This window comes from Labeo rohita, chromosome 9, assembly GCF_022985175.1.
Source record: "Labeo rohita strain BAU-BD-2019 chromosome 9, IGBB_LRoh.1.0, whole genome shotgun sequence".
NCBI lineage: Eukaryota > Metazoa > Chordata > Actinopteri > Cypriniformes > Cyprinidae > Labeo > Labeo rohita.
This window is the reverse complement of record NC_066877.1, coordinates 22,937,368-22,965,090: the sequence shown is the minus strand read 5'-3', so window position 1 is coordinate 22,965,090 and position 27,723 is coordinate 22,937,368. Positions and strand designations below refer to the sequence as shown.

Genomic DNA, 27,723 nt, shown 5'->3' with positions numbered 1-27,723 from the left:
CAGTTAACAAACAGATGAACTAAAGGGGTAGTTTATCTGAAAATTCTGTCAATTACTCAATTACTGGTGTCTATGCAGGGTCAAAAAGCTCTCAGATTTCATCAAAAATATCTTAATTTGTGTTTCAAAGATGAACAAAGATCTTACAAGTTTGGAACATGAGGGTGAGTGAGTAACGACTGTAAAATATCACTTTCTTCAAAACTGAAATGCATAACCATTTTAAACCAAGTGAGCCACTTACCAAGACAGCAGTTTTGTTTTTGTTTTTTACTTTGTTTTTTAACTAAATATATGTACGCTTAATTGATAAAGTGAGCTCAAAATACAAAATTCTTCCAAAAAAAAAAAAAAAAAAAAAAAAAAAAAAAAAAGAGAATTTGATATATGAAGTTAATATATGAAAAGTTCATTTGCAATTTTTTTCATTGTGCATTCCAATTAATCTCAATCAAATTGTAGTTGGGTTATTCTGATTAAGTTAAAACTAAAAAATACAGCTAACAGTAAAACAAAAACATGATTTTTGAAAATAAAAAAAGGAGTTATCTCTTTTTGCAAATAAACTTTTCATAGTTGATTATACATATAATTTAAAAAAATATTTAAAAAAACATTCTAACCTAGGTAGGATTTGCAAAATTATCTTTGATAAGTGACCCTGGACCACAAAACCAACCTTAAGTCGCTGGGGTATATTTGTAGCAATAGCCAACAATACATCGTATGGGTCAAAATTAAATTAAAGATCATGTTTCATGAAGATATTTAGTAAAATTTAGTAAAATTCCTACTGTAAATATATCAACAGTTGATATATTTTAAGAGCTTACCATTGGACATCTTTAAATGTGATTTTCTCAATATTTAGATTTTTTTGCACCCTCTGATTCCATATATTCAAATAGTCATATCTCGGCCAAATATTGTCGTATCCTAACAAACCATACATCAATGGAAAGCTTGTTTGTTCAGATTTCAGATTAAATATAAAGCTCAATTTTGAAAAATTGACTCTTATGACTGGTTTTGTGGTCCAGGGTCACATTTAAGCTTTAAGATTGAATGTTATTTTTAAACAGCTGAAACACTTCTTTTTTGAAGTTGCATATATAGGCAATAGGTCTAAAGCAGCTCACTATGTTTTAGAACAGATCTGGTGGTCCAACAGCAGTGAAAGGCATCTTATATAATATTTACCAGTGAGTGGTCCTACATTCCAGGCAATGTTGTTACACCAGCCAATAGCCTGAACCCAATGCACAGTGCCTGTATTGAGCCAGACCAGATCACCTGGTCGCTGGATAAAGCGATACACTGGAACATTGGCCTCATACAAGTCCTCTAGATTTGGCCACCATGAGCCCATTAGGTAATTTATATTATTCCTGCAAAAAGAACATATCAGTCAGTTAGTACATATCCAAGCTATAAGGACAGTTTTACATGCTAAAATTCATTATTACATTAAACTGAAGGTGAAACTCAAAATAAGGTGTTTTAGCAGAATTGTGCTTACTTTTCACAGAAATCATTCATGACACCCCAGTACGGCTCAGGAACGGCAAACCATTCACAATCTCCAGGGCCGATGTTAATGTTCACAGAGCAGAAGTTGTTATTTTCTTGATGACCTGAATGGAAAATACAAAAAGTTTAATGTTTTTATTAACATCCCCACTTTGTAACAACTGTATTTAAGCACTGCCTCAGTAAAGCACGAAGAAATGTGTATGTGCTTGCACGCCAATAATCTGACCTGGTGTCCTGCTGCCTGGGACCTTCATATAGAGCTGGACTGTGTTCATGCCGAGAATGGTGTGGCCCACATGACTGAGCAGATTCCCTGCAGACACCACCCGCACGAAGGCAGGCAGCTTACTCAACTCAGCCAGCTGCAGCTTCCACCTGCAAGACCACACGGCGGAGAGGTCAGATGCAACGACCTAACATGTCTCCCTGTTCCATCACAACTCTAGGAGTCTGTCTGAACACTGCAAGAGGTCTGAAAAGGCCCATTTAACACTCACTCAATAATCCTTTAGACTTCAATTAAACTTTCTAGAGCGTCTTGATGACGCACTAAACCACATGAGGCGTGCATTAGAGTAATTTTATTACTGTTACATAGTGTTAAGCACAACATGAAGCAGAGTGCCTTTTCACCATGGTAAAAACCACTTCTTGAACTCAACTGGCTAACAGTTTTTATAAAGGACATGATAAGATTAAAAGATTTCAAAGATTAGTTATTTCAGATTTTGCTCTCTAGTAAAAAAGTAATATATTTAAAATATTAATTTTATACTAAGTATAGTTTAAATCTATTAACATATTTAATGACATATCGCTTGAGGCTTCCTGATATGAAAATTATAATTAAACTTTATTTGAAGTACTGCTTGCGCACAAAGCACATTTCTTTATATAAAGCCAAAAATATGTTTTAATGTCACTACTGATGAGGAATGTATGATCCTTGAATAATATCGGTCTTCAAATGTAAGACATTTAAAGTGTACCTAAAGTATACTTGCAATAGTTCCACTTCAGCACATTTAAATATACGTAAGTATATATTTAGCTGGACTTCAGCACAATTATAGTGCATTAAGTACAAAATTAGTTGTTCCAATTTAGCAGAGTTCAAGTATACCAGTTGCAAGTTATTTTTATTAAGTACATAAACAGTAAATGTATTTATAGTATACTTGTACTAAAATGTATTTAAAAACATTTTGATGATAACTATTTCTATTTTAAATAAGTAGAAGAAATACAAGTGTAATCAATCCTTCAGAAACAGAAAAAAACACTAGCTATTCCACACTTCATTAAGCAGTTATTGTTTTCTGCTAAGAAAAATCTCATGTTTAACAAGAAAAGTAATAAGAAACTCTCTTTATTAAAAAATTAGGAAGCTTTTTTAATAGACTATACAGCAATTTCTTATCTAAGCTCTATTCACTACAGTCTACTATAATAGCTTTAAATGATCAAAAATTGTAAATCTTGTAAATCTCTCATCATGACAAATTATCACCAAATCGTTGATTTAATCTTTTTGTCAACTTGTTTTCTTTCAATTAGGATTGGTTGTAGCCTTAACTGATTTAAGCTTGTTCACCTTAAGAGTGAGTTTAGCCCAATGTGATAGCTAGCATTTTCAGGGAAACAGAATATCATTTATTCATGACAGAATCACAACATGGTTAAACTGTAATCATCAATTTAAACTGTTACTGTTTTTATAGTGTTTTATATGGTTGAATGGTAGTGTATACACACTGTCATATTAGCCCTACTGACGCTTGATCACAGCTGTGCCTATATCTGCAATCTTGCAACCAAATGTAGTGGCTACAAATGCATTTTCATTAAACAAGTTTGTGGTTTCACAATGACTCTGGGACTGTAAAGTGCCCCTATTAAGCCATTTCCAATACTGCTTTTAATGCAGCGTGTAATGTAGCTGTAAGTGAACGCAAACGTTCTGCAAAGTTGTAATGCCAAAAGTGCACGATAAATAAAATTGTCTCCCAAAATAAAGAATCAACTCTGTACAGCCTAAACGAGTATTTAGTATTTATAGAATTTGAATACCACATTATGCAACACATTTGCATAATGCCCGCCTATGTTCTATGCTCATGAACACGTCACTTTACTGATGACAGCTTCTCTAATGTTAGGAAGTTCAATGCAGGATTCACAAAACGCTCGCTCTTTACCCAGTTTATTTTGGCCAACTGGCTCCACTGAATCGCAACTGGTAAGTACGATAAATAATCGTTTTTTGTGTTTTCTACTGAGCGTTCAAAATATGAAATTATGACAATGGGCGTATCTGCTTCAAACAAATCGTTTGAGAATCGCTGGAAAATGAGGTGATATTAAATGCATATTTTGAGAAAATGAAAGTTTTTGATCTTGTATGCATTTAAACCTATTGTAAGTTAATCCCAAATCAATATTAGGAACTTAAAAATGGCATAATAGGTGCACTTTAATGTATACAAGCACATCTGCAACTTTGTATTTCATGTTAGATGGCCTATGCTTGAATAAAGAAACACTCAGAAGGGGAACAAAACCAGTGAGCACTTACTTTTTCTCATCTGACAAGTCAATGTTGGTCCCAAACTTGACGTGCTTAAAGGGACCTCTTCTTCTGCGGACCACACTGAAACAAAGGCAGGCTCCATTTAAGGACTATGGTTCTGTCAAAAGTGTTTAAAACATTTAGACTTTAATTCAACATGGACTTACTTTTCTGATGGAGCAGATTCCGTGTCTGAGTGGTCTTTCTGCCCTTTCTTCTCATTTTCCTCCTGTTAGAAAAAAAATATGAAAAAGCAGCCATTAGTATCCAAGCACCAATCCATTAAGTGTTTCACAATATAAACAGCATTTAATGTCACATGCTTATGCTGCTAATGCACCTTTATCAAAAATCTCTGTGAAAAAACTCCCAAATGGCATGATAGTAACACAAAAACATACTCAAATTCTTGGCATGAGGAAGAAATGTAGATTGTTGACATAATAGCCCCAGTACAGAGTGAATGGACAATCTAATTCTAATGTGCTACGGCCAAGACATTTAAAGCCATGTTAAATTGATGCCATTAATGAAATATTCTCCTGACATCTTAGGGTTGCATGTTTTTTTTTTTTATTCAAATGTGATTGACAACTCACCCGCAACGATTCCTGGAAAGACGACGCCTGGTACTGAGCATATCTGGCAATGGTGGTGTGAGACCGGCTGCTCTCAAAACGCCACATCTTCCTGCTTCCCGTCACATCCCAGTTCTCATCAGTGGGCTGAGATAACTGAGTTCTCACCTCCACCAGGTGCTCTGGGTTGGCCTCCACCAGAGTCTTGGTAGAGAACAATCCTAGGTCTGACATGAAGAGAGAAACACCAAAATGTCAACTGATGAAAACAAAGGGTAAAAACAGAAATTAAATAAATAAATTATTAATTTAATATTTTATAAGCAAATTATAATTTCAAAAGGGGACTACTTTTTTTAAGACATGGTTTTGGAGAGAATGTGTGATCAGTGTTGCAGAGTCTGCAGTTTTCCAGAGTAATTGGGCTACTTTAACACTGTTGCCGTGGGTTGTCTTTCATGTCCTCGGGTTGAAGCGACCCCAGTAATGTAATATTTAGCCCCTGGAATGTTAATTTTACCAGGGCAACCCCCCAAAAAAATGTGTATTTTACCCACTGAAACATGATTTTTACCAGGGGACCCCTGGTATACTTGGGCTACTTTTGAGTAGCAACTGGTCAGGTTTTGTTGTGAAAACCATTCCGTGTGTGATTTAATTTTTCAGCATTTTTAAGTAGCAACAAGAGACAATGGGGAAGGGTGCAACTGAAGAGTTTGTTTACAAAAACAGACAATGCTGTTTTTTATTGTGCATTCCAATTAATCTCAATCAAACTGCAGTTGGGTTATTTTGATTAGGTAAAAATTAACTAAAAAAAAAATACAGCTAACAAAAAACCATGATAACATTAAAAAAAAAAACAAACAAAAAAAAACATTATTTTTGAAAAACAAACAAACAAACAAACAAATAAAATAAAATAAAATAAAATAAAATACAAAAAATACAAAGCCGGAATCAAACTTAAGCCAAAAAAAAAACACACTACACGACTGTCATGCAGATTATAAATGGGATTTGGTCTTGACCATGGATCGTGCCTAATTGGACACAGTCTGTTACAGTCAGCACAAAAAGTTGCGTAATGTGTGGTGTCTAAAGATTATAATCTTAGAATTCAAAAACCAGTTGCTGCCAGTCGTTTTCATAATTTTTTTTTTATACAGGTTTAATATTTTTGACTGACACCAGCGATTATATGTGGCTATGCAGTGGAAATGCGTTCACTGTCAAACATCATTCGGCATTCATTTTGTAATTGTCAAAAAAAAAAAAAAACTCTTGAAAAGAAAAACACTGTTCTTGTTGTGATTTATTTCTTGTCTTTATTTTAATTTATAAGTTAACGCTACAGATTTAAATAGTTTTGTTTTCATGCAGTTGAAGAAAGTATACCCTAAATTATATCAGTGATTCTCTCAGTTTAAAGATTATCAAGCATTATTTTATTATTTTATAGCTATACTTCAAAAAGAAGTTTTCATAAATAAGTTCATAAAACATGAATATGACAAATGAAAATTATTCTATATACATTAATTACATATCTATAATAGTTAATAGGTAAGGAAATTATAGTGCTTTGAATGTATTAAGTAATGTTTTATTTAGTTCCTTTCGTTTTTGGGAAATGCAAAGAAAAAAGCCTACCGTTTTTACTTAGAACCAAGTCCTTTTTAATTCTTGATTTTAGACATAAGCATGAGATAATTTATATATTATTGCTTGAATGTTTAAAAATAGCATGATGTAATGAAATGTGTCTAATAATTCCAAAAACAAAAGAAGCATCGGACTTAATCAAAACACATTCAAGACTGTGACATTTATTAGGAACACCAACATAGCAGGGAAGCTAATGTTTTCTGTTATATTAAGCACAACTCAAGAAAATTAAAACAAACCTTAACGTTACAATAGGTTAAACAGGTTTCAAATAAAAGCAACGGTGTTGTCTTTGGTGAGGCGGGAGTGCGGGTAGATGCTGTGTTTTTTGAGAGTTGTATTATTTATTTATTTTTTTGGGTTTGGCAGAATGTGTCTAGTTGTGACTCGCCAGTCGTTAAGTGTGTTGTGAAGTAGAGTGACTCTAGGTGAGTCACACATAGATTAGGGCCATATGTAGAAAAATATGGACAAACACTTTTTTGTTATACAATAAAAATGCCATTTAACATATCCGATAACATACTAAATTTGGCCAAATGGCCCAAATTTCCCAGACAGCAATGTGCCAGCCAATAATAATGAAACACATAAAGGTCTAACACTGATAGATCATGACAACATAATAACAAGCATACAATATCTTTCAGAATCTAATTTTAAAATTTAAATGTCAACTTCCCCTAAAATACTTCTACTTTCTATAGAAAGGTGACCATTAGAGCCAAACTCAAAGCAAAGTCATTTATGAGGTTTGAAGAGCAGGTACATAAAAACTCCATTTAGCAAGAACCCTGCGACTGCTGCTGTTTTTTCTGTGCTGGGTTTGCTCCCATGCAATGCCACTTTCAACATGCAGATGGTGCTGTTGTCATTTACACCCAAGTCATTCTGAATTGTGTGCCAAAACTCACTGTCTGTAGCAGTGCTAGCTAAACGTCTCTTGAACGAGGGCTCAGTCACAAATCTACAAAAGTCATTTATCGCAACAAAACCCATAGAAAGGCAAATAAAAATAAACAGACCACAGATCAGCGCTCACACAAACACAGTGCTTTGGCAAGCACTCAAAAGTGCACAAAAACCCAGAAATACACTCTTACCTAGCTTCAGTGCTCCAGCCAGGCCACGGATCACTGTAACAGGGTTGGCTGCGTTTGTGCAGAACTGGTGCAGCGGTGGAAAGAAAGCGTCCCTCTTGTTCTCCAACTGCCAAAGATTAAAAAGTAGGTTTATGTGACTGGAGAAAATAAAAGCTTGGGGTGTAATAGTGCAAGAATAAATTAAGGTCAAACACAAAGTTTACTTCTTTCCCATGAAAACAAATGCTTGTAATCAATGCAACTGGACCTTTTTTGCATTGTGTTTTGACTTGTAAATAGCATGCCGGCTGTAATACTAGAAAGAGTAGATAAAGTGCATCCAGGGTGCATCGTGTCAGATGTTGATGTTTCACTCACATAAATACTAGGTGTGGGAGGATTGAGCTTGTCCTTTGGCAGAGAAGGGAAGGGTGCAGGTGGTAACCGTGGAGGGGGACACTTGTCCAGCAAGATGCTGTTACTGGACACACCATTCTTCCCCAGGTTTCTGCAAAATAATTTTTATGACATTCATTAGCATGTCCAGATGGCTATACATAACATAGTACACAATTTATATGATCCAAATCATATTTATAGACTGCATGCTGCAGTGAAGACTGTAATCTCTGATGTATTCTTGTCAACATGACAGGGACGCACTGAGGGTCAGTACGTGCGCTGTTGCTTTCTAGACACAAGTGGAGCCACAAGCCAGATCACTAGAGACGGAGACACAGACCGGCAATGTCCTCTTCCCCATCAACAGCTATTCCAGTCAAAACAAACAGTGTAATAAGACTGTAAGCACTGAGGAAATATCCTATTTTAAACAACACGCCAGAGGGTCAAAAGTTCAGTAACTAAAACGTCTCTAAAAAATTACAGCTGTGAGGCTGGAGCGTAGTCATGCTAGGTTTTGTTTGGAAGCAGAACCTTGGTGATTGTGAAAACTGACAAGTTTGACACTGCCTGACATTTTCTGCAGCTTAGTCTTCGTGTTGTTGGGTAGTGTGGCACTTTTGCTGTCATTTTTAATGATGGAATAGTTTTTTGGGGTTTTTTTTGCTGTGGCATAAAATATTTTGCAAGCAGGAATTTAATAAGCAGTTTTGCTTATTACTAGGTGCTAGATATGTTGGAATTATGAAATTATGCATTAAGTCAGAACTGCATAAACAAACAAATAAAACTGTGCATACACTACTTTTTAAAAGTTTGGGATCTGTAAGGTTTCTTCTGCTCACCAAGGCTAGATTTACTTACTACAAAAATAAAGTGAAAAGTGTAATATTGTGAAATATTGCTACAACTTTGTGTTTTCTGTTTTAATGTATTTAGTGTCAAAAAACATTTCTTAGAATTATCAATGTTGAAAACTGCTGTGCCACATAATATTCCCGTGGAAACCTTGGTATATTTTCCCACCAAGATTCTAAGTTCAAAAGAACAGCAATATTAATTTGAATAGAAACGTTTGCAAAATTATACATGTCTTTACTGTTACTTCCAGGGCTTGACAGCACACAGCTTGGATCACACAGCCTGTCTGTGTACGAGACAATCTTGTGGAGAAATCAGCACAAATGAACAACTGCACACAGAAGAAACATACTGCGGTAAAACTGTAGTTTTAAAAATTTATAAGATATAGCCTAGTTAAGCAACATACATGATGACCAAGAGAGTGCAGTTTTCCCTGAAAACCACGATTGCAAATTTGACATTGATTTTATAAAAGGGTTCAGATGGGTAGTTAATATCTATATTTTAGTACAATATTGTCAGTCTTGACTATTTTTGTTTAACGAAAATAGTTCAAAACAAAGATCATAGCAGAATATTCACACATCTCTGAGCAACACACAGCGGTGTTTCATTAGGGAACGATTCTGCAGTTTTGAATGAATCATCTGAGTCAATGATTCACTGGTCCATTCATGAAGGGACAGTTTAACTTCATATTTAAAAGTAGCTTATCTTTGCATTTTTTTCATCATTTCATATTTTTATATTAATAAACTGATTTTAAACACCATAACATTATTTATACTGTTGCATTTTTGCGAAGTAAATGCTTTCATGCTACATTTTAGCTTCTTTAAGTGTGTACATGCATCTAAATGCCACTAACTATTTCTGTTTCTTCTGAAGTGGAAAGATTAAATTAAGTGGTCTTATTAAATTAAGTGAAAATTATGAATAAAATATAAGAATTTGAAATGAAAGATGCATGCATTTAAAAACGCCCTTTAAATAGGCAAAAAAAGGACCTGGAAATCAATTAAAATAAATGTTAGTATGCATTAACTTTAGTCATATAAAACAATTTCCCAACAATAAAATTGTGGCCAGTGAAAATGCTGAGTGGCTAGTAATTTTGGAAAACCACTAGCCACAGCGGCTGGTGAGCAAAAAAGTTAATGTCAAGCCCTGGTTACTTTTGATCAATTTAGAGCATCCTCGCTAAATAAAAGTATTTATTTCTTAAAAAAAAAAAACATACTGACCCCAACTTTTAAACAGTAGTGTATATACTATATTGGCAGCATACTGCAATCATAGACCATCTTAAAGAGAAGCTGTATATTTTACAGACAAACCCTTAGAGTAAGTTGACACGTCCCATGACATTTCTTATCAAAGCTTGTACAATGAAAAAAATATAATACAATAAAATATAATACTAAACAAAAGTAGTATTCTAAATACCTTCCAAATAATTAACAGCTCACCACTGCAAATCTCTTTCTAGCACAAATCCAAACAATACAAAGTCATCTGTCTAAACCATCATCAAGCAAATTCAAACCAAATCAACTAAGATGAATTTGTATTACAGCAGTAGAGGTGATGATGTGATCTGGCCATGCAATTTATATGCACGCAAAAAAAACAAGTAATAAAGCGATAATTCACCCAAATATGAAAATTCTGTAATTAATTACTCACACTCAAATCGTTCAAATCGCGTAAGACCTTCGCTCATCATCAACACAAATTGAGATATTTTTGATGAAATACGAGAGCCTTCTGGTCCTGCCTAGACATCAACACAACTAACATGCTCAAGGCTTAGAAAGATAGTATTGACATTGATAAAATAGTTCATGTGATAGTGGTTCAACTTTAATCTTAAGAAGCTAAGAGAATACTTTATGTGCAAAGAAAACAAAAATAACCACTTTATTCATTTTCTTCTCTTCTGTTTCAGTCTTCGGCGCATGTTCACAAGAGTATGACGCATACATGTGGTGCTGCTTACGCAGGAGCCAACATTCCGATGAAGAAACCGGATGTGCTGCGGCTTGTTTGAAACCAGAAAAAATAAAAAATAAATGCATCTGTCGTGGTACTATCGTAAACGTGTATCAAAGACTGACACGGAAAATTAGGGTTGTACCACTGATGTCCCATGGACTATTTTAATGATGTCCTTCCTAACTTTCTGGGCCTTGAACGTGTCAGTTGCATTGCCCTCTATGCAGGGTCAGAAAGCTCTTGAATTTCATCGAAAATATCTTAATTCGTGTGTTCCAAAGATGAGCGGTCTTACGGGTTTGGAACAACACGAGGGTGAATAATTAATGACAAAATTCTCATTTTTGAGTGAACTATCCCTTTAGGTATAACCTTAACCAACAAAACAACACTAAATCAGTCAAGAAATCTGTTTGGAATTCTGCACAACTAGACCCAAATGCATACAGGAATTAGTAACTTACCTGCACGCTTTGAGCACATCACTGGAGCTGGGGTAGATGGAGACAGAGGACCACGGGGCAAACGAGGGAGGCGTGGGTTTATGACAAATCAGCGGAGATGCCACCTTCAAGGGGCTCTGAGAGTCCTCGAGACCTTTGCCGTTGAGCGTAGGGCTGTTAAGGCTGTTAACACTGTTCTGAGTGCTGTGATGGTCTGCAGATTTGGGTGAAGGTGTGGCCGTGGACATGGCAGAACACGGGGAGGAGGCCACTGAGTTTTCCTGCGCCTTAAGCCCCGTGTGCAGACTCGGGTGAACGTTGTTAACCTTTGTGCCGGCAGCCGTCAACCCACCACCATTACTATTATTACTTTCATTGGCTTTTCCAATCAACAAGGCAGAGAGCTGAGGATTGTCTGAACTAAGTACACCTGGTGAGCAGGGTTTCGCCCCAGCAGCGTCTGCCTGGCCCTGATGGACGTGATTAGGCAGTCCTTCTGCAGTGGCAGTGCTGTTAGGCGTCCCTGCGGAATGCCCGTTTCCTGAAGGCTTGCTCTCTTTGGTGTGCACCATGCCTTGCTGTCCACCTGAGGTAGCAGAGTGAGGGGGGCTAGGGGAGGGGAGGTGATTGTGACTGGCCTCCTGCGCTAACGTGTCGCTGGCTGTGGCCGAACGTCCGACCTGATTTGGAACGCCAGTGCCGGCTGCCGGGGTAGGCTGGGAAGTCCCAGCGGAAGAGAAAGGCTGCTCGCCATTAGGACCTGCTGAATATGAACCTGGACTCTTCTGAAGCCCCTGCAAATAAAGTTACGCAGTCAAATTGTTATTTCTACATCCTAACGTTATGATCTTATAACGACCAGGACATTTAATCTCACCTGAGTGGAGTTGATGTGTTGGCTTTTCCACGGTTCATCATCCATGCTGCTGCTGGTGGGGGTTGTGCAGTTATGAGGTAGTGCGTTTTGCCGCAAGTAAGGCACGTTTCCGTTGCTCCCCGATCCTGGGAGGTGATTATTGCCCACAGAGACGGCATCTGTGTTACCCAGGGATCCAGCCGTGCATGGGGCGGGGCTTCCAGGGACAGGTCCGTTGGCTATTGGCTGAGCAGCGCATCGTGAGTGGGCGGAGGGTGTGCGGGACAGAGTGATGTGTGGATGATGCGAGGAGGATGTGGAATTAGAGTTCATAGGCAGTGAGGGGTCAGCTATAGGACCGTTGGACACACTGGGTCGTATCTGACCCATAGCATTCAGCCTCATCTGGTGGGGAGAGCAAGAGAGGTAGACCATCAATAGCAAAATCTCAGTAAATTAACTTTAGCTACCTCTAAAAGTTTGCAATCTGCAAAGCACCACTACACAAGATCCATACCTGCTGATTCTGTTGCATCAGACTGAGCTGCTTTTCCAACTGTTCCAGCATCTGCAGCTGTACTGGCTTCAGATTTGCCCTGTTGGTCCGTAACTGTTCCAGAAGCTGAGAGGGAAAAACACAAAACCAGAATAGTTTGCTTTGCACCAGCTCCAGTATAACATCTTAATAAAAACAGACTACTTGTCAAAAGTTCATAATTTTTAATGTTTTGTTGGCCATTACTTCAGTCTTAAGGATCTCTGATAAAGTTCAAAAGAACAGCATTAATTTGAAATAGAACTCTTTTGTAACAAATTTTACTGTGACTTTTGATGAATAAAGTGACACGCATCATAATCTGAAAACCACGCCCACCGGTGGAAAACAATCCAATGCTCTCCATTGACTTTGTATTGGGAGAAGCTGCCTTCTTGTCATTTCTGACTTAAAAAAAAAAACAAAACAATGTCTAAAAGCTGCTATGTGACAAGGTGTACAGTACACAAGCTAAAAAAAAACAAAAAAAAAAAAACAGAACTACATTTTTATAAGCTGTCGACCCAAAAAAAACAAGCGTTTAAAAGAGTTCACTTCCAAAACAAAGTTTCACATATAATATACTCAGCCCCTTGTCATCCAAGATGTTCATGTCTTTCTTTCTACAGCCGTAAAGGAATTGTTTTTTTTTTTGAGGAAAACATTTCTGCATTTTTTTTTTTTATACAATGGACTGATATGGTGCCCGATTTTGAACTTCCAAAATGCAGTTTAAATGCGGCTTCAAGCGATCCCAAATGTGGTTGTAAACGATCCCAGCCGAGAAAAATAAGAGTCTTATCTAGCGAAACGATTGGTTATTGTCATTAAAAAAAAACGTCTTGCCTTCCTCACTGAACTTTGTGTATTTTGGCTCAAGACAGTTAGGGTATTTTAAAAAACACCAATCATATATTCTCCCTCAACGTCAAAAATCATTTCAAAATCATCTTACATCACTGCAGAAGTACCGACCCAGTCTATGCAAAATGAACATGCAAAGAAGATCAAACACCCTTAACAAAAAAGGTAAAACAGCGATATAGGACGATTTTAAAGTTGTCTCCCATGAGATGGGAGTTTTTCAACATACCCCAACTGTCATGAACCAGAAAAAAGCAGTCCAGGCAGAGTAAGACAAGACGAGCGTTTGAGATTAAGTAGTATATAAATTGTATTATTTTTATTCAAATAACTGATCGTTTCACTAGATAAGACCCTTCTTTCTCAGCTGGGATCGTTTACAACCGCATTTGGGATGGTTATATGTGAATCTTTGTTTTGGAAGTGGACTTCTCTTTTAAGAAAACAAAAGTAGAGCACACCGTGGCATAATTCTGAGAACTACGCCCACTGGAAGGAAACTTAATCCACAACAGTAAACATTCATTATTCTTAACCATGTCAAAGGATTATTTCACCACCCTATGTAAACCTGAAAGGAGGAGATATACTGAGAAACTACATTTTATTGGTCTATGTCAGTGCTCCTTTTCTTACCTTCGTTTCGCTGAAATAATGATCCAACTGAATGGCCCAACATGACATATGCTGACATCTACAACTATTTGTGTCCTTAAATGCTCGTTTTTGTTTATGGGTCAACAGCTTATAAAAACATAGTTCTGTGTTTTTTAGCTTGTTCACCTTGTCACATAGCAGTTTTTAGAATTTGCTATGTTTTTTTTGTTATAAGTCAGAAATGACAAGGAGGCAGCTTCCCACAATAAAAAGTCAATGGAGAGCGTTGGATTGTTTTTTCCCCCTGGTGTGGGCGTGGCCTAAATGCACTGTCTCTATTGAATGGATTATTGCTTTAAGTATTAATATTTTAAATAATTATAAATCTGACATACCTCAAACTTTAGAATTGCAGCAAAAACTTTTTTAACATTGATAATAATAGTACATTTTTCATGCACATCAAATCAGCATATTAAAATTATATCTGAAGGATCATTTGACACAGAATATTGGAGAAATGACTGCTGAAAATTCAGCTTTGCCATCACAGAAATAACATTTTAAATATATTGAAACAGAAAATGTATTTTAATTCTAATATTATTTCACCATATTAGTGCTTTTATTGTACCGTCTTGTCAAATAAAAGCAGCCTAGGTGAACATTCCAAAACAAAACAAAAAATAGCCTGTTAGTGTACACTGCAGTTTAAAAGTTTTGGATCGGTCAGACTTAATTATTTTTAAAGATGTCTTTTATGCTTATCAAGGCTGCATTTATTTAAACAAACAAACAAAACAAAACAAAACAAAAATTAAAATGTAATATTGTGAAATATTATTACAATCTAAAATAGCAGTGTTCCATTTTAATATACTTCAAAATACAATTTATTCATGTGATCAAAGCTAAATTTCCAGCGTCATTACTTCAGTCTTCTGTTTCACCTGATCTTACGGAAATCATTTTAATATGCTGATTTATCATCAATGTTGAAAACATTGTTTTTGCTGCTTAATATTTTTTTTGGAAACTGTAACCTTTCAGGATAGTTTGATAATTAAAATGTCAAAAAGAACAGCATTTATTTAAAAAAAAGAAATCATTTGTAACAACAAACACGACCATTCAAGAGTTTGAGGTCAGTACTTTTTTGTTTGTTTTTAATAAAAATAAATTAATTAATTAATTAATTTAAAAAAAAAAAAAAAGCAAAACCTTATATTGTTAGGAAAGAAAATCTATTTTTAATAAATGCTGTTCTTTTTAATGGTTTAATAATCAAAAAATCCTGAAAAAAGTATTACACATTCAAAATAATATATTAAGCAGCCATTTCCATTACTGATAAACCTGCGTATCAAAATCAGCAAATTAGAATGATTTCTGAAGGATCATGTGACACTGTAGACTGGAGTAATGGCTGATGAAAATTCAGCTTTGCATGAAAGGTACAAATTACATTTTAAAACATTTTTTTCTGCATTTTTAATCAAATAAATGCAGACTTTGTGAGCATAAGAGACGTCTTTATAAAAAAAAAAAAAAAAAACCTTACAAATCTTACTGAGCCCAAAGCAGTGTACATAAATCATTCTTTTTCAACAGTTCACAGATGTAGAAACATCCAGAATGAGCAATAAAAACTCTTCTACCAACCTGAAGCTTCTGTGGGGTTAAACTCCAGTTGGGGACTTGATGATGACTTGGATCATTTGCCCAGGAATCTGGTGAATTCTGCAGGTGAGACAAGAAACCCATAAATAATTAAACATTGCTTAACAGTTGTAACAGATTAAACAAACTAAAAAGCTGTCCTTTAGTACCCTGGCTGGACTAGCGGTCCTCTTCCTTTTGGCTGGGCTGGACTGGTCATCAGTCTGGCCAGAGACCATATGAGGGGGAACAGAGTGGCCTGGGATTTGGGACTGGGCTTCGTTGCTCTGATGAGCTTTGCAGGTGGTCTGCTATTGGCAACAAATACAGAATAACAGCTAGGACACTTGCATGAACATTTCACTAAAGTAACCCAAATTGTGTTTTTGCACCACTGTTTGACAATGAAGCATCAACACTAACGTTCCAGTTTCAAACTGCTCTGTTGCACAATAAGCAAAAGGGAAGGTCAAGAGAAAGTGTATGCCAACTTTCTCATTCTCAATTATATCAGTACATATACGAAAAATATAAGCAAGTATGTAGTAGATTTAAACAGTTCCCCAAAATTAGTGACCAGTATGTTGAAACAAAGGATGATGTGTGCTGATGAGTGCTATGGTCTAATGAACTAGAGGAAATAACTTTAAACCTTAGCAGTTTAAGATTATTCTCCAGAATCAATGTTAACATCAACATTGTTCTGTATGACTGGAAATTAAGGACCGTTTAGTGGTACTTAATCATGAGGTCAGGCCTTACCACACACTTTGATGTTTCATTAAAGGAATGTAACGGGTTCAGTACATGCTAAGCTCTATTATCAGCATTTGTTACATAAGATCTGTGGTGATGAAACTTCTGTTGATTTAAAACAACCGGCTCCAAACATACATCCGTAAACTACTGAGCAAAAACTTTGTTTTGTAATGTTTTATTTTAAAACAAAAACAAAAACAAAAACAAAAACAAAAAAAGTCTCTTTTGCTTACTAAGGCTTCACTTATTTAAACAAAAATACAGTAAAACAACAATATTGTAAAATATATTTACAATATATAAAGTAGTTTTCAATTGTATTTTATATTATAAAATGTATTGACTTCACTTCAGTGTCACATGATCCTTCAGAAATCATTGTAACATGCTGATTTGGTGCTAAAGAAACATTTTTTATTAAAAATGTCGACAGTTGTGCTGCTTAATATTTTTGTTGAAATACTGAACCATTAACCATTTAAATTTTTCTAGACTCTGTTTGAATGGTTAAATTACATTTTAATTAAATAAAAAACAAGTCTAAACTGAAATCATAAAACTTACACAATTTAATAGAAATTCATTACAAGTTCAGGGAAAATTACATTAAGTCCCTATAAAATGCATCACTTTTTTTTTTAACCAAATTCAGTGTTTTCCATTAATTTTCTGGATTCCATTCTAATGGAATAAAAATTTAAATAAATTTTAAAATTTCTAAATTTTAATAAGCAAAAGCATCTCTAATTAAGTTTATTAAAAAAAGTTTATTAATTTTTTTTTTTTTTTTTTGTAACTGCAACATTTGCTTTTTTAAAAAATAAATAAACCTAAGTGACAAGAAATTGTTTTCTGTAATAAACCATTAAGCCACAAATGGCAACAAGCTCAACTTGTACTGAACCCAAAACATTTCTTTAAAATATCCAAGCTACCACTAACAAATCATTTTTATGAGTCTAAACCATTAGATGGTGTAAGAGTTTCTACTGGCTTGTCTAGCTGATCTGTTCTCACCTGTTGTGTTGTGTTGAGCGCTCCCTGTCTGGAGGTGAGCTCTGCTGGGATTGGTAGGCTCCACGCCTCCTCAATACTAGGGAGCATTTTACTTTTACTTGGTAAACTACCTTGCTGAAGATTACACAACTGAGCCTAGAAAAAGATTGCGCAGAAAACATGTTCAATGTCGGATTCAGCTAAGCTTGACTCAATGCAATGGTGGTATGCATCAAATCACAGATGAAAATGACACTCATATCATTCTCAGTGAATAGTATGTCAGACAAGGGGACGTGATTCAACTCAAACAGGAAGAAACTCAAAAACGAACAATGGTCACAATCGTCCCAAAAGAAAAACACAATGACAGGCACATTAAAATGAAACGTGTACACTTCCTCTCCTGATAACGTCACGTGCAAGCACTCTCTCTACCTGGAGGCATTTAATGCGAGCGGTTAGAGCTGGGATGTTACTGCAGGACTTGCTGCACGTGGCATTGATGTAGCACTTGATGGCATCCTGTGGCTGGTTGCAGGACTCGTAGAGTGTGCCCAGGTCCATCCAGGCGGCCGCATGGCTGTGGTCCAGTTGCACAGCACAGATATATGCCTGCAGCGCATCCATCGGCTGGTTCTGCTGCTGATATAACACACTGGAGACAAAGCACAGCAGAAAAGAGTGGTTTGTTTCATGAATAATACATAAATGTTTCGAAACAGTTCAATGTTTATTAACTAGGGGTGGGCGATATACTGGTACATTAACCGGCAGAAATTTTTCAGTATCTTTTCTAGAGCTGCCCCAATAGCCACCCAACTGTTACCAGTTTTATCAGTCAATAAGTTGGAAAAAAAAAAAAAAAAACAAAGTCATGCAGTCCGTGACGGACAGATCATTAACGGCTGGTCTATGTGGTAATATAGTACATCAGACAGGACATCCAAATGCGCAGCTATCATTCGTCGACCTCAAATATGGCTTACCTAAAATATATAAGTAGCAGCAGCTGTACATGGTAGCTCAATCTAATGTTAACCGAAAAATGTGCACTAAGGTGTCTGTGCGGAGTGTGGAAGCTGAAGAGTAGCGCGCTCACTGCATGACAAATGGAGGCGCCGGTGCGGTCACTTGCTCTTAAAACTCTCCATTTTGGTCACACAGATAAGACTAATACATTTTTCGAATCTGTAAAGACTCTACCTTTATTTGTGTGCACTGACAATAACAACAAAATATTGTGCTTTTGTAAAATAATGAAAGCAAACGGGATGCACTTTCTGCTGTCTCAGTCTCTGTGAACTTGCCACAAATCAATCAGCAATCAGCAGAGAAAGAGAATTAATTTTGCTATATTTTGCATGCTGTCTGAGACTGTTTCTGAGCACCGTCAGAGAGGCACACACACATGAAGACAGTGCTCATAGAGCAAAAATTTAATATTAAAAGAACTTATTACCAAAAAATAACTATAAAAATAACTATACTGTGATATACATTGTTACTGTGAAATAAAATTACTCATATCGCGATATATGATTATGGTCATACTAGTAACAACTATATACAAATGTACAAATGTTTTTAATTGTCTGATTAGCTTTTCTGACATTTTAAGAGGTCCTTTGTGGTCTAATTTGGTTAAAGGGTTTTGGCAACTTGTGACAGGACAAAAGTTGGGTTTGTACATGGTCATTTTCAGTGTAAGGATGGTGATAAATAGGTTATTACACAGCTCTGAGGTGAATGCTATAGCTTAAAGGTCTTGAGCATTTCTGTCTGTCCCCTGAGAGCAATAGAAACCAAGCTTGAGGCAACATCAGCCCCAAATGACCCTATTTACACCTAGCTACCAAAAAAACACACAAACAACAAGAATGTCTCATTTTAATGTGCAAGAAATGCACATAAATAATAAATGGTAGCAGCTTAACATGATAAACAACAATCATTATAAGCTCACCCAATTGAGCACCATGTATCTGCACTGGCCTCAGACTTATCAATAGACTGCCGGTAAGATATGAAGGCATCTTGGACCTTCCCAATACTTGAGTAGCACCTGCATGACAAGTGAAAACAAATGAAATTTAGACACTTTCAGGTACATGAGCTGTAGAACTTAAATTGATAATGAGAATCATATTTATATTTACACGATTATGCATTTGAAAGGCACTTTTAGCAAATTATATTGAATTCAAGATTAATTGAATCAAGATTAGTTAATGCACTGCTCAAAAGTTGCACAAACTTAAAAAGTAGGTTTGTTTTATTAAACAATTAGGCAGGACTACTTTAGGACACAAATCTATTCAATTGACTTCAATATTTTAATATTCTAATTTCTAACCATGCACTGCTTAAAAAACATACATAACATAACATAACATAACATAACATAACATAACATAACATAACATAACATAACATAACATAACATAACATAACATAACATAACATAACATAACATAACATAACATAACATATAACATATAACATATAACATATAACATGTAGAAGCGGAATTTAATTAATTTTTGCTTACCTGCCCAAGAAGTACCAAGACTGTCCCGAATTGGGGTCTGCTTCTAGGGACTTCTGCAGACACTGAATAGCATAGCTGTTCTTGTTGGCTTTATCTCCCAACTGTTCGACCGTGTGATGCATCCAGCCTGAGGGAGCGATGGGAAACATGAGGATTAAATAAAAAACTGCATTCTCAACAAAACAACTAGAACACTCTCTCCCCCAACACTGAGCCACGGTGTGCACTGTTACACTAGCGCCCATAAAGGGAGCAAATGGTTTGTGCTTGCTGTCTTCAGGATAGGGTAAGGGAGATGAGGTGGAGTAGGATCAGGGGGTGGGGTGGTTTCTACTACCACCGGCAGCTTCAAAAGGTCCCAGCAGACATTGCTGTGTCCAAACAGCCCCTCTCCTCTCCATTCCCAGCCAGCCAGAGGTTGTTAAGGAGAATGAGACACTGTGCAGACAAAGAACTTCCCCCATGTGGCCTGGCTTCTCCTAGGCACTGATCCCAGCCGTGCTCTTAACACCTGTGGCAGGCGCCTGCACTCGGGACACGTTACTACAGCAACCAGACCATTGCCGACAATTGCAGGGGCAACGTGGCAATGGTTTTATGGCACCTTTTTTTTGGACTAGCAAATAAAAGCTCACAACTCGCAACTGTGCCAATTATTTAAACGATTTCATTACTTATTGATGCTTTTAACTCAAAGTACCTTGTGGACAGCTCCATCCTAGAGTGCTTTGCTCATTGGTGCCATTTTACAGTTTATGATTGCCCTTAGCTCAGATTTCTAACTACACCACAGTAACCCAAAGCAATCTGCACATTCTGTATTAGCAAATGCAACTGGCAAAACTGCACACCCTTGAGAACTGGAAAGTCTGGATTGCACATTTGGGGATGCTGTTACTGAAAATCCACTATCATCATTCGGGGAGATGGCATGATGCAATGCGATGCGAGGATTGTCTAAAAGCTGAATAAATAAAATGCGATGAGCAATTAACCTGAAATGGACTGTAAAACCAAAATTACATATTCCTTCTTTAAAGCATCTACAATGCATTTCAAAATATACCTAACTAAACATCTGCAAAATCTGTGGCAGCAGAATTCCACAAACAGCTGTGCAGAATTCCAAAAATTTTAATGCCAGTTATTATTAACATTCCCTAGCCTCTTGCATGCTGTTTTTTTCTCAACAAGGTTATATTATTTACCATATTTTGCCACATTCAGATCCAGATCTTTTATGCATTTATTCTTTTGACTAGATCAAGATTGAAATCACACAGCAAACAATCATCTACCTGAGAGACACACTTTTTAAAATAAAGCCAGAGTTCCCATACATTCTGACCAAAGAATTTTCATTACTTTTTACAGCTGGTTGTGATTACTGGATGGATTTTTAAGATAATTTTATGATCTCAGTTCATAAAATGAGTAATTTACAGTTGATGAAATATTTAATAGCTGAGCAAAACTAAATATCCGATGACAGAAATCAAGACTTTTCCATGACTTATTTTGTTAACTTACATGACTTTTCCAGGCATACAAATCACAAATTCTGATATTTCCAGGCTTCCCCAAGACTGTGGGAAGCAGAAAGCAAGTAAAACACACACTCACCTAATTGTTGGAGCGTAGTTGCCTTCACCTGTGCAGGGAGATTCTCTGTTTGTAACAGACTCTCGTAAGCTTCCTTTGCGATGCGGTATTTCTTCTGCAGACAGACACAGAGGGGATAGATGTTTTAACAGACAAAAGGGTCAGTGCTTTTACGGCCCCTCCGGGTGGACACAAAGGGCCTCGTCAGACTGGCCACAATGTACGGTCTCAGGAAGAGAGGAAACACACTGGACACTGACCAGGGCAGACACAGGGATGCAGGAGGAGACAGACAAACACACAGACAGACGCAGGGGGAGGGTCAGCCCAGACCAGACTAGACTTAACAAGTCAGACAAACAGAGACATGCTCTGTATCAGTGTAATGCGAGAAGCCCTCTCAGAATAAGTGTTTGTTTTTCTTAGCGACCTTGACACAGATCTTTGCTGGAGCTGATGGCTGACCACCATAGCTGACCAACCTGAGCAACACACAAGGGTCTAACAACTTAAAAGCAATCTCATCTGTGTGTGGTGGATAATAAAATCAACCTATTGTAAAACCTAGGCATTGGTTAACTGGTTCGTGCAGTCATTACGGCTTTAAAGCTAAATTTTGATAGAAAGAAAGAATATGTAAATTTGTATGAAATTGCATTAAGTTTTTATTTAATACAAGACAAGGTGGATAAGAACTATGCTCGAACAGAAAGGAATGACTGAGTGACAAGGGTCTGTCACTCATCACAGAGACTAACTAAAGGTAAGATGAAGCAAAACCAGGAAGGCAGTGTCGTGATCGGTTGGTTGAACACACACAATGTCAAAGTGGCGCCCTAGAAACAAATCCATCATTTAAGAGTGTATGTTTGGGCACGAGCAGTAAACTGTGAGCAAAAGAAAACGCAGGACCAACACCACTGCTCTGTAACCTCTAGAACCTGCTTTCTTTACAAGCAGTCATTTACAATGCCAACACAACAGAACACTAGGGTTATGGCAGTTTTTAAAATCACTTTAAATTTGGCAATTAAATAAGTTCTAATGAAACACACCAAAAAGAAAAGCTGATGGTAGCATGAAAATGGTTATCATAGCAAGTAGTAGATGCAGTTTCTGCAGGGTATTAGAGGTACTGAAGGTAATGTTTATAGGGCCATCATGATTCCTTGGCTAAATTAGAGTAGCTGATTATTAAAAAACATAAATAAATAAATAAAAAAAATCCTTGTTTGCATTTTGGTCAATTAACAGGCAAAATATTGAAAGTGGCACATTCCACAGATGAGAATCTGTGAAATGCATTATAAGACTTTTCTAATGCTGCATGAAATATTAAAACCATTTAAAAATATCAAAGCATAGTGCTGTTTTGTGAAGTCACAAAAGCTGTGATTCAGTTAAATAAATATATGTGCAACGGGTTTAATATACGCTTTACTTTATGTAGATTACATGCATCTCAGAGTGGCTCCGTTCACAGTAAATGCTCCTATACACAATTATTTACATGCACAGACCATCTCATACTCCATCTTTGCATATGCTGTGGGTCTGAGTTGATCTCATCTGGGAATAATGTGCACAAATCTATCAAATTTATAGGACAAATTATTTATACACCTACTGCAACACAGTACAACACATTATCTTTCTAAATACTGTTTATAAGACTTATCAAACTGTTTATCGTGGCTTAAAAATTAAAGTATAAGCCCTTGCTCTGAGTTTGCATGTTGCTGAGCGTCCACATCAAGAAATGACAGCGGCTGTAATATTTCTATCAAAGAAGTGGAGACATATTTAAGATTAAGTGGACATTTGAATTAAAGGTTTAGTCAATATTAAACAAGGATTAGATCGAGCTTTAAAGTCGTCAGGCCGTTGGCGCCCTTTGCAGGCATTTGACAATACATAATGTGCGTAAGTTATGATTATATTGTTTTAATACATTATGTATTTAAAATGTTTCGTTCAATAAACCAATATTACTAGCTTTTAATATTTTATTTAAACCAATTATCATCTCATTGCCATTATATATGTATTTGAAGTAGTGGTGTCAAAATTAGCGCGGTAACGCAGGCGATTAATTTTTTCATTTTAATGTGTTAAAAATATTTAACGCAATTAACGCAGGGGCGTGACATTTGACATGTATTATAATGGGTTTATGTGAAGATTGTTTTAAGTTCACCTAAATTAGAAGTTATTTTTTTTAAAGTCTCATAAATGTTAAAGTGATAACTTTTAATTATACTGTAATGTTCAATTGTTATAGTCAATGGTTAAATATTAGGGGAAAGTTGGTATCAGGGAGACTTACTTTCAGTCATAAAAACAGATGGCATTAAACAAATATTAAAAATATACTTTATGTTGTTTCTACATTAATTTGAAGATTGAATGTGAAATTATTGCAATATAAAAGTATAATTAAACTTTAAATGTCAGGTGAAATTAATCGAGATTAATTTCAGAAAAAAAAAAAAAAAAGTGTGCGATTAATTTTTTTTTTACTGATTGACACCACTAATTTTAAGTAATTTTAAAGTCTATAGTTCCCTTAGGCCTATGTTTATTACCACAAACAACAAAATCGCATTACTCATTATCATTATAATAATTGACTAATTATTCGATTACCAAAATAATCGTTAGTGACAGCCCTATTTTGTTAGGCTGTGTTTTCTAAAACAAACAACTAATAACGTCTAAAGCACTGCGAATATAGTCTTTTTTAAAATGCTATAAACTGTCAACTATGAAAATCTCTTTGGGAAACCCTAAAATGCTCCGAAAATTGGAGGAAGTGTGAATGCTGTGAAAATCTATTTAAAGAAAAGCATTATTAAAGGAATAGTTCATCAAAAATAACTTTACTCACCCTCATGTTGTTTCATACCTGCAAGAGTTTCTTTCTTCTGTTGAACACAAAAGAATATGAATAATGTTGGTAACCAAACAGTTGCTGGAAACCACTGACTTCCATATGGAAATCAAGCATCTGCATCTGTTTGATTACCAACATTCTTCAAAATATATATTTTTTGTGTTCAACAGAAGAAAGAAATTCATACAGGTCTGAAACAACATGAGGGTAAGTAAAGGGCAGAATTTTCATTTGGGGCGGAATTATTCCTTAATTAAATTAAAAATAACTCAATTTAAATGCTAAAACACACACACACACACAAAAATCATACTTCTGTATTCCCCACCTTTCCCACCCTCCATCAATATTGTACCCATACAATACTGAATGTATGACTCTTGAAACTTCTGGAATCATGTAACAAATCATGTTTAAATACATCAAAGTTTGAATACAGATTTATCATCTAAATGTTTGACATCACAGATTCAACATCCTTTGTCTATCTCACATAGCCTTCTCCTCATTTGCTTTAAATTAATCCAGGTATCTATGATGACTAAATTCTATGAATTGGAATTTACTTCAAGAACCAAGGTCTATGTAAAAGCAAACAGTCAATATCATACAGGACTGCTAGAACATTACAACCCAAGAAATGAGTATCAGCAAAACACTGCATATTCTAATAAAATGTTCCTAAAAAAAAGCAGAACACTCACCTGAATTTCATATACATGAGCGATGTGGAACTGAACTGTAGAGACAAAAAGAGGAACTAATTAATACCGGAAATCCTTTTCTGATGGAAACAATACATTCAAATCTGATATCAGGTCAAAAATGAAACCAGCACTTTTTGTCTTCAGTGTTTCAGCTTTCAGCGTTAATAAGCTTATGGGTGTACAGACACCGGGAAGGAAGAATATTAGCTTGCCCTTTGTGCACTTCAAGCATGTCATTACTGCCTGTATGCAAGGCAACACACTGCTGAATCCAGTCACGCAGTTTCCCTGGCAACTGGAGTCACAGGCAGGATGGAAATGGTAAAAGGGAAAAACCTAATTGAGGAAATACTCCTTTTTCTTATGAAAAGCTCTCTCAAGGAGACAACACACTTCACTCTTTGCTGCTAAAAAAAGCTCATGCATGTGAGTGAACGCAGTTTCCTAATAAAAAGATGTGTAGTAAAAATTTACATGCATTGGACGGTACTTACTTTCAGCTTTGGACAAAGTGCAGGGTGTGGAGTCAATCAATGCCAGCTGAAAATGCTGCAAGACAAAATGAAGTTTGATTAGACTGGATATAGTTAGTAACACTTACAGAAACTGGGTATTTTGATTGTTTAAATTGGCATTCTGAAATTACATATGCTCAAATGATTTTGGCATCAAACAACCATACAATCATCCATCCAAAGAAACTGGCTACAGTAAAAGCACCATTTGTTCTCCAACCGATGCATTTATGTCCAAAAATAAATCTGCTGCCTCTAATAATATGCAACGATCCATATGGGACTAATAACACAAAACTCCGTTGTTAAAAAGCCATCAAAAACAGATTCAACTAAATTCAACTATATCATAATAAAATGTAATTACAAAATGAAGACAAATCCAGGAAATGCACCGATCATTGTTTTCCCAAAACAACCTAAACCACAATTCCATCCATCAAATTATCCAATGACTCCACATCTGTTAAGACAATGATCACTGTTCATTTGGATGTTGGCCACAGATTTTTATAAACCCCAGCTGTGATAAATAACTGCAATTTTTTAGCCATTCAGAAAGTGCCCAAGTACTACGCATTCACCAGCGGCCAAGGTTCTATTCATTTTATGAGTGAATCTAATAATACCAGTCATATTTCTGCAGGCTATGAGAAAATGTTACGCAATAATGGCCAAAACAATCGAGCACATTAATTCCTTTTTTTTTTTTGATCCAATCAATTCCCAGCGTACACTTTTCAAATCACTTAAAATCATAAATACAAAATAAGCAAAACAGAAAAGAACAATTCTTGCTTCACTTATTCACTCTATATGTGTGTGCATAGATGTAAAGCTTAATTACGTTACAAGCATTACAATATTTTACTTTAGTACAACAAAATAATCTAGTGAAAAAGGACCAATCAGACAATAAAAAAAAATTAAAAAAAATAACACACACTACTAAGGACAACAACAAAAAAAGCTAATAATTCAGATGCATTGCAGTAATGAGAATTAGAAAAAATTGGTCTTTAATTGCTAAGTATGTTGATTTAAGCTTATTTAATTACTTTACAAGCATTGCAAAAAATGTTGCTTTAGTACAAAAAATTAATTTAGTTAAAAAAAGACCAATAAGAGCTATAAAATTAAAATAAAATAAAAAGGACCGATAAAATAAAATAAAAAGGAATTAAACACAACACTAAGGACAACAACACAAAAGTAAAAAATTAAAATGCATTACAGTAATGAGAATTAGGAAAATTGGTCTTTAATTGCTAAGTATGTTAATTTAATCTTATTGAATTACTTTACAAGCATTACAATATTTTGCTTTAGTACAACAAAATCTAGTGAAAAATTACCAATACGAGAAATAAAACAAAATAAAATAAAAGGAATAAAACAACTAAGGACTAGTGATGGGTCGTTCTTGAACAATTCGTTAATTTTGAACGAATCTTTAATCTAACTCGGGGGGAAAAACGAGTGGTCTCTGGGAGTGATTCGTTCAGTCACGCATGCGCAACATCCTATTAGGTTCTATACTGGAATTAGTTCACCTGTTTCTGTTCGTTCATCCTATGGGGCTGTCACGTGATGAACGAACGACTCGAACCCGAAGACCTGAGAGATAAACTAATCAATTCTCTTTCCGGCTCAGACTACACAGGTTAGGCGGTTAAGCTTATGGGGCTGTCACGTGACGAATAAACGACTCAAACCTGAAAACTTGTCAGATAAGAGTTGAGGTGAGCTAATCATAGACTAAAGTCCCAGGAAAACAATGAATTAATCTTTTCTGTTTCTTATAGCATTACAGTTTTGCCTTGTTTGTAGCGTGATCAATGCTTGTGTAACCAGAAGATGTGTTAGGGAAGTAACACGTAACATAGAGCTGGGCGATATGGGCAAAAAAAATGATCACGATACATGTCAAATATTTATTTTTTTCAAGTTTAAACTCAGATTTTTGCTCCAAAGTGCTAGTTGTAGAAACCAGACCAGATATGGTTAAATTTATTCTGACCCAGTTTTTTTTTTTTTTAATTAAGCATTGGTCTC

At 35.8% G+C, this 27,723-nt stretch overlaps 1 protein-coding gene across 4 annotated transcripts in view; it reads right to left on the bottom strand.

Moving 5' to 3' along the window:
* The window catches only part of kdm6a (lysine (K)-specific demethylase 6A), a 58,743-nt gene that overhangs the window by 3,468 nt on the left and 27,552 nt on the right, over nucleotides 1-27,723 (bottom strand). For 3 of the 4 annotated variants that reach the window (XM_051118837.1, XM_051118839.1, XM_051118841.1), the window contains 20 exons: nucleotides 25,648-25,702; nucleotides 25,151-25,185; nucleotides 21,575-21,668; nucleotides 19,952-20,078; nucleotides 19,367-19,465; nucleotides 17,839-18,058; nucleotides 17,422-17,556; nucleotides 15,816-15,956; nucleotides 15,649-15,726; nucleotides 12,508-12,612; nucleotides 12,012-12,395; nucleotides 11,156-11,928; nucleotides 7,809-7,938; nucleotides 7,452-7,557; nucleotides 4,702-4,907; nucleotides 4,270-4,331; nucleotides 4,109-4,183; nucleotides 1,760-1,908; nucleotides 1,520-1,634; nucleotides 1,201-1,388 (listed from right to left, as the gene is read on the bottom strand). In XM_051118837.1, coding sequence (XP_050974794.1) covers nucleotides 1,201-1,388; nucleotides 1,520-1,634; nucleotides 1,760-1,908; nucleotides 4,109-4,183; nucleotides 4,270-4,331; nucleotides 4,702-4,907; nucleotides 7,452-7,557; nucleotides 7,809-7,938; nucleotides 11,156-11,928; nucleotides 12,012-12,395; nucleotides 12,508-12,612; nucleotides 15,649-15,726; nucleotides 15,816-15,956; nucleotides 17,422-17,556; nucleotides 17,839-18,058; nucleotides 19,367-19,465; nucleotides 19,952-20,078; nucleotides 21,575-21,668; nucleotides 25,151-25,185; nucleotides 25,648-25,702 — 3,277 coding nt within the window. The remainder of the gene's footprint in view (nucleotides 1-1,200; nucleotides 1,389-1,519; nucleotides 1,635-1,759; nucleotides 1,909-4,108; nucleotides 4,184-4,269; nucleotides 4,332-4,701; nucleotides 4,908-7,451; nucleotides 7,558-7,808; nucleotides 7,939-11,155; nucleotides 11,929-12,011; nucleotides 12,396-12,507; nucleotides 12,613-15,648; nucleotides 15,727-15,815; nucleotides 15,957-17,421; nucleotides 17,557-17,838; nucleotides 18,059-19,366; nucleotides 19,466-19,951; nucleotides 20,079-21,574; nucleotides 21,669-25,150; nucleotides 25,186-25,647; nucleotides 25,703-27,723) is intronic. The other variant, XM_051118840.1, reaches the window with a different exon arrangement.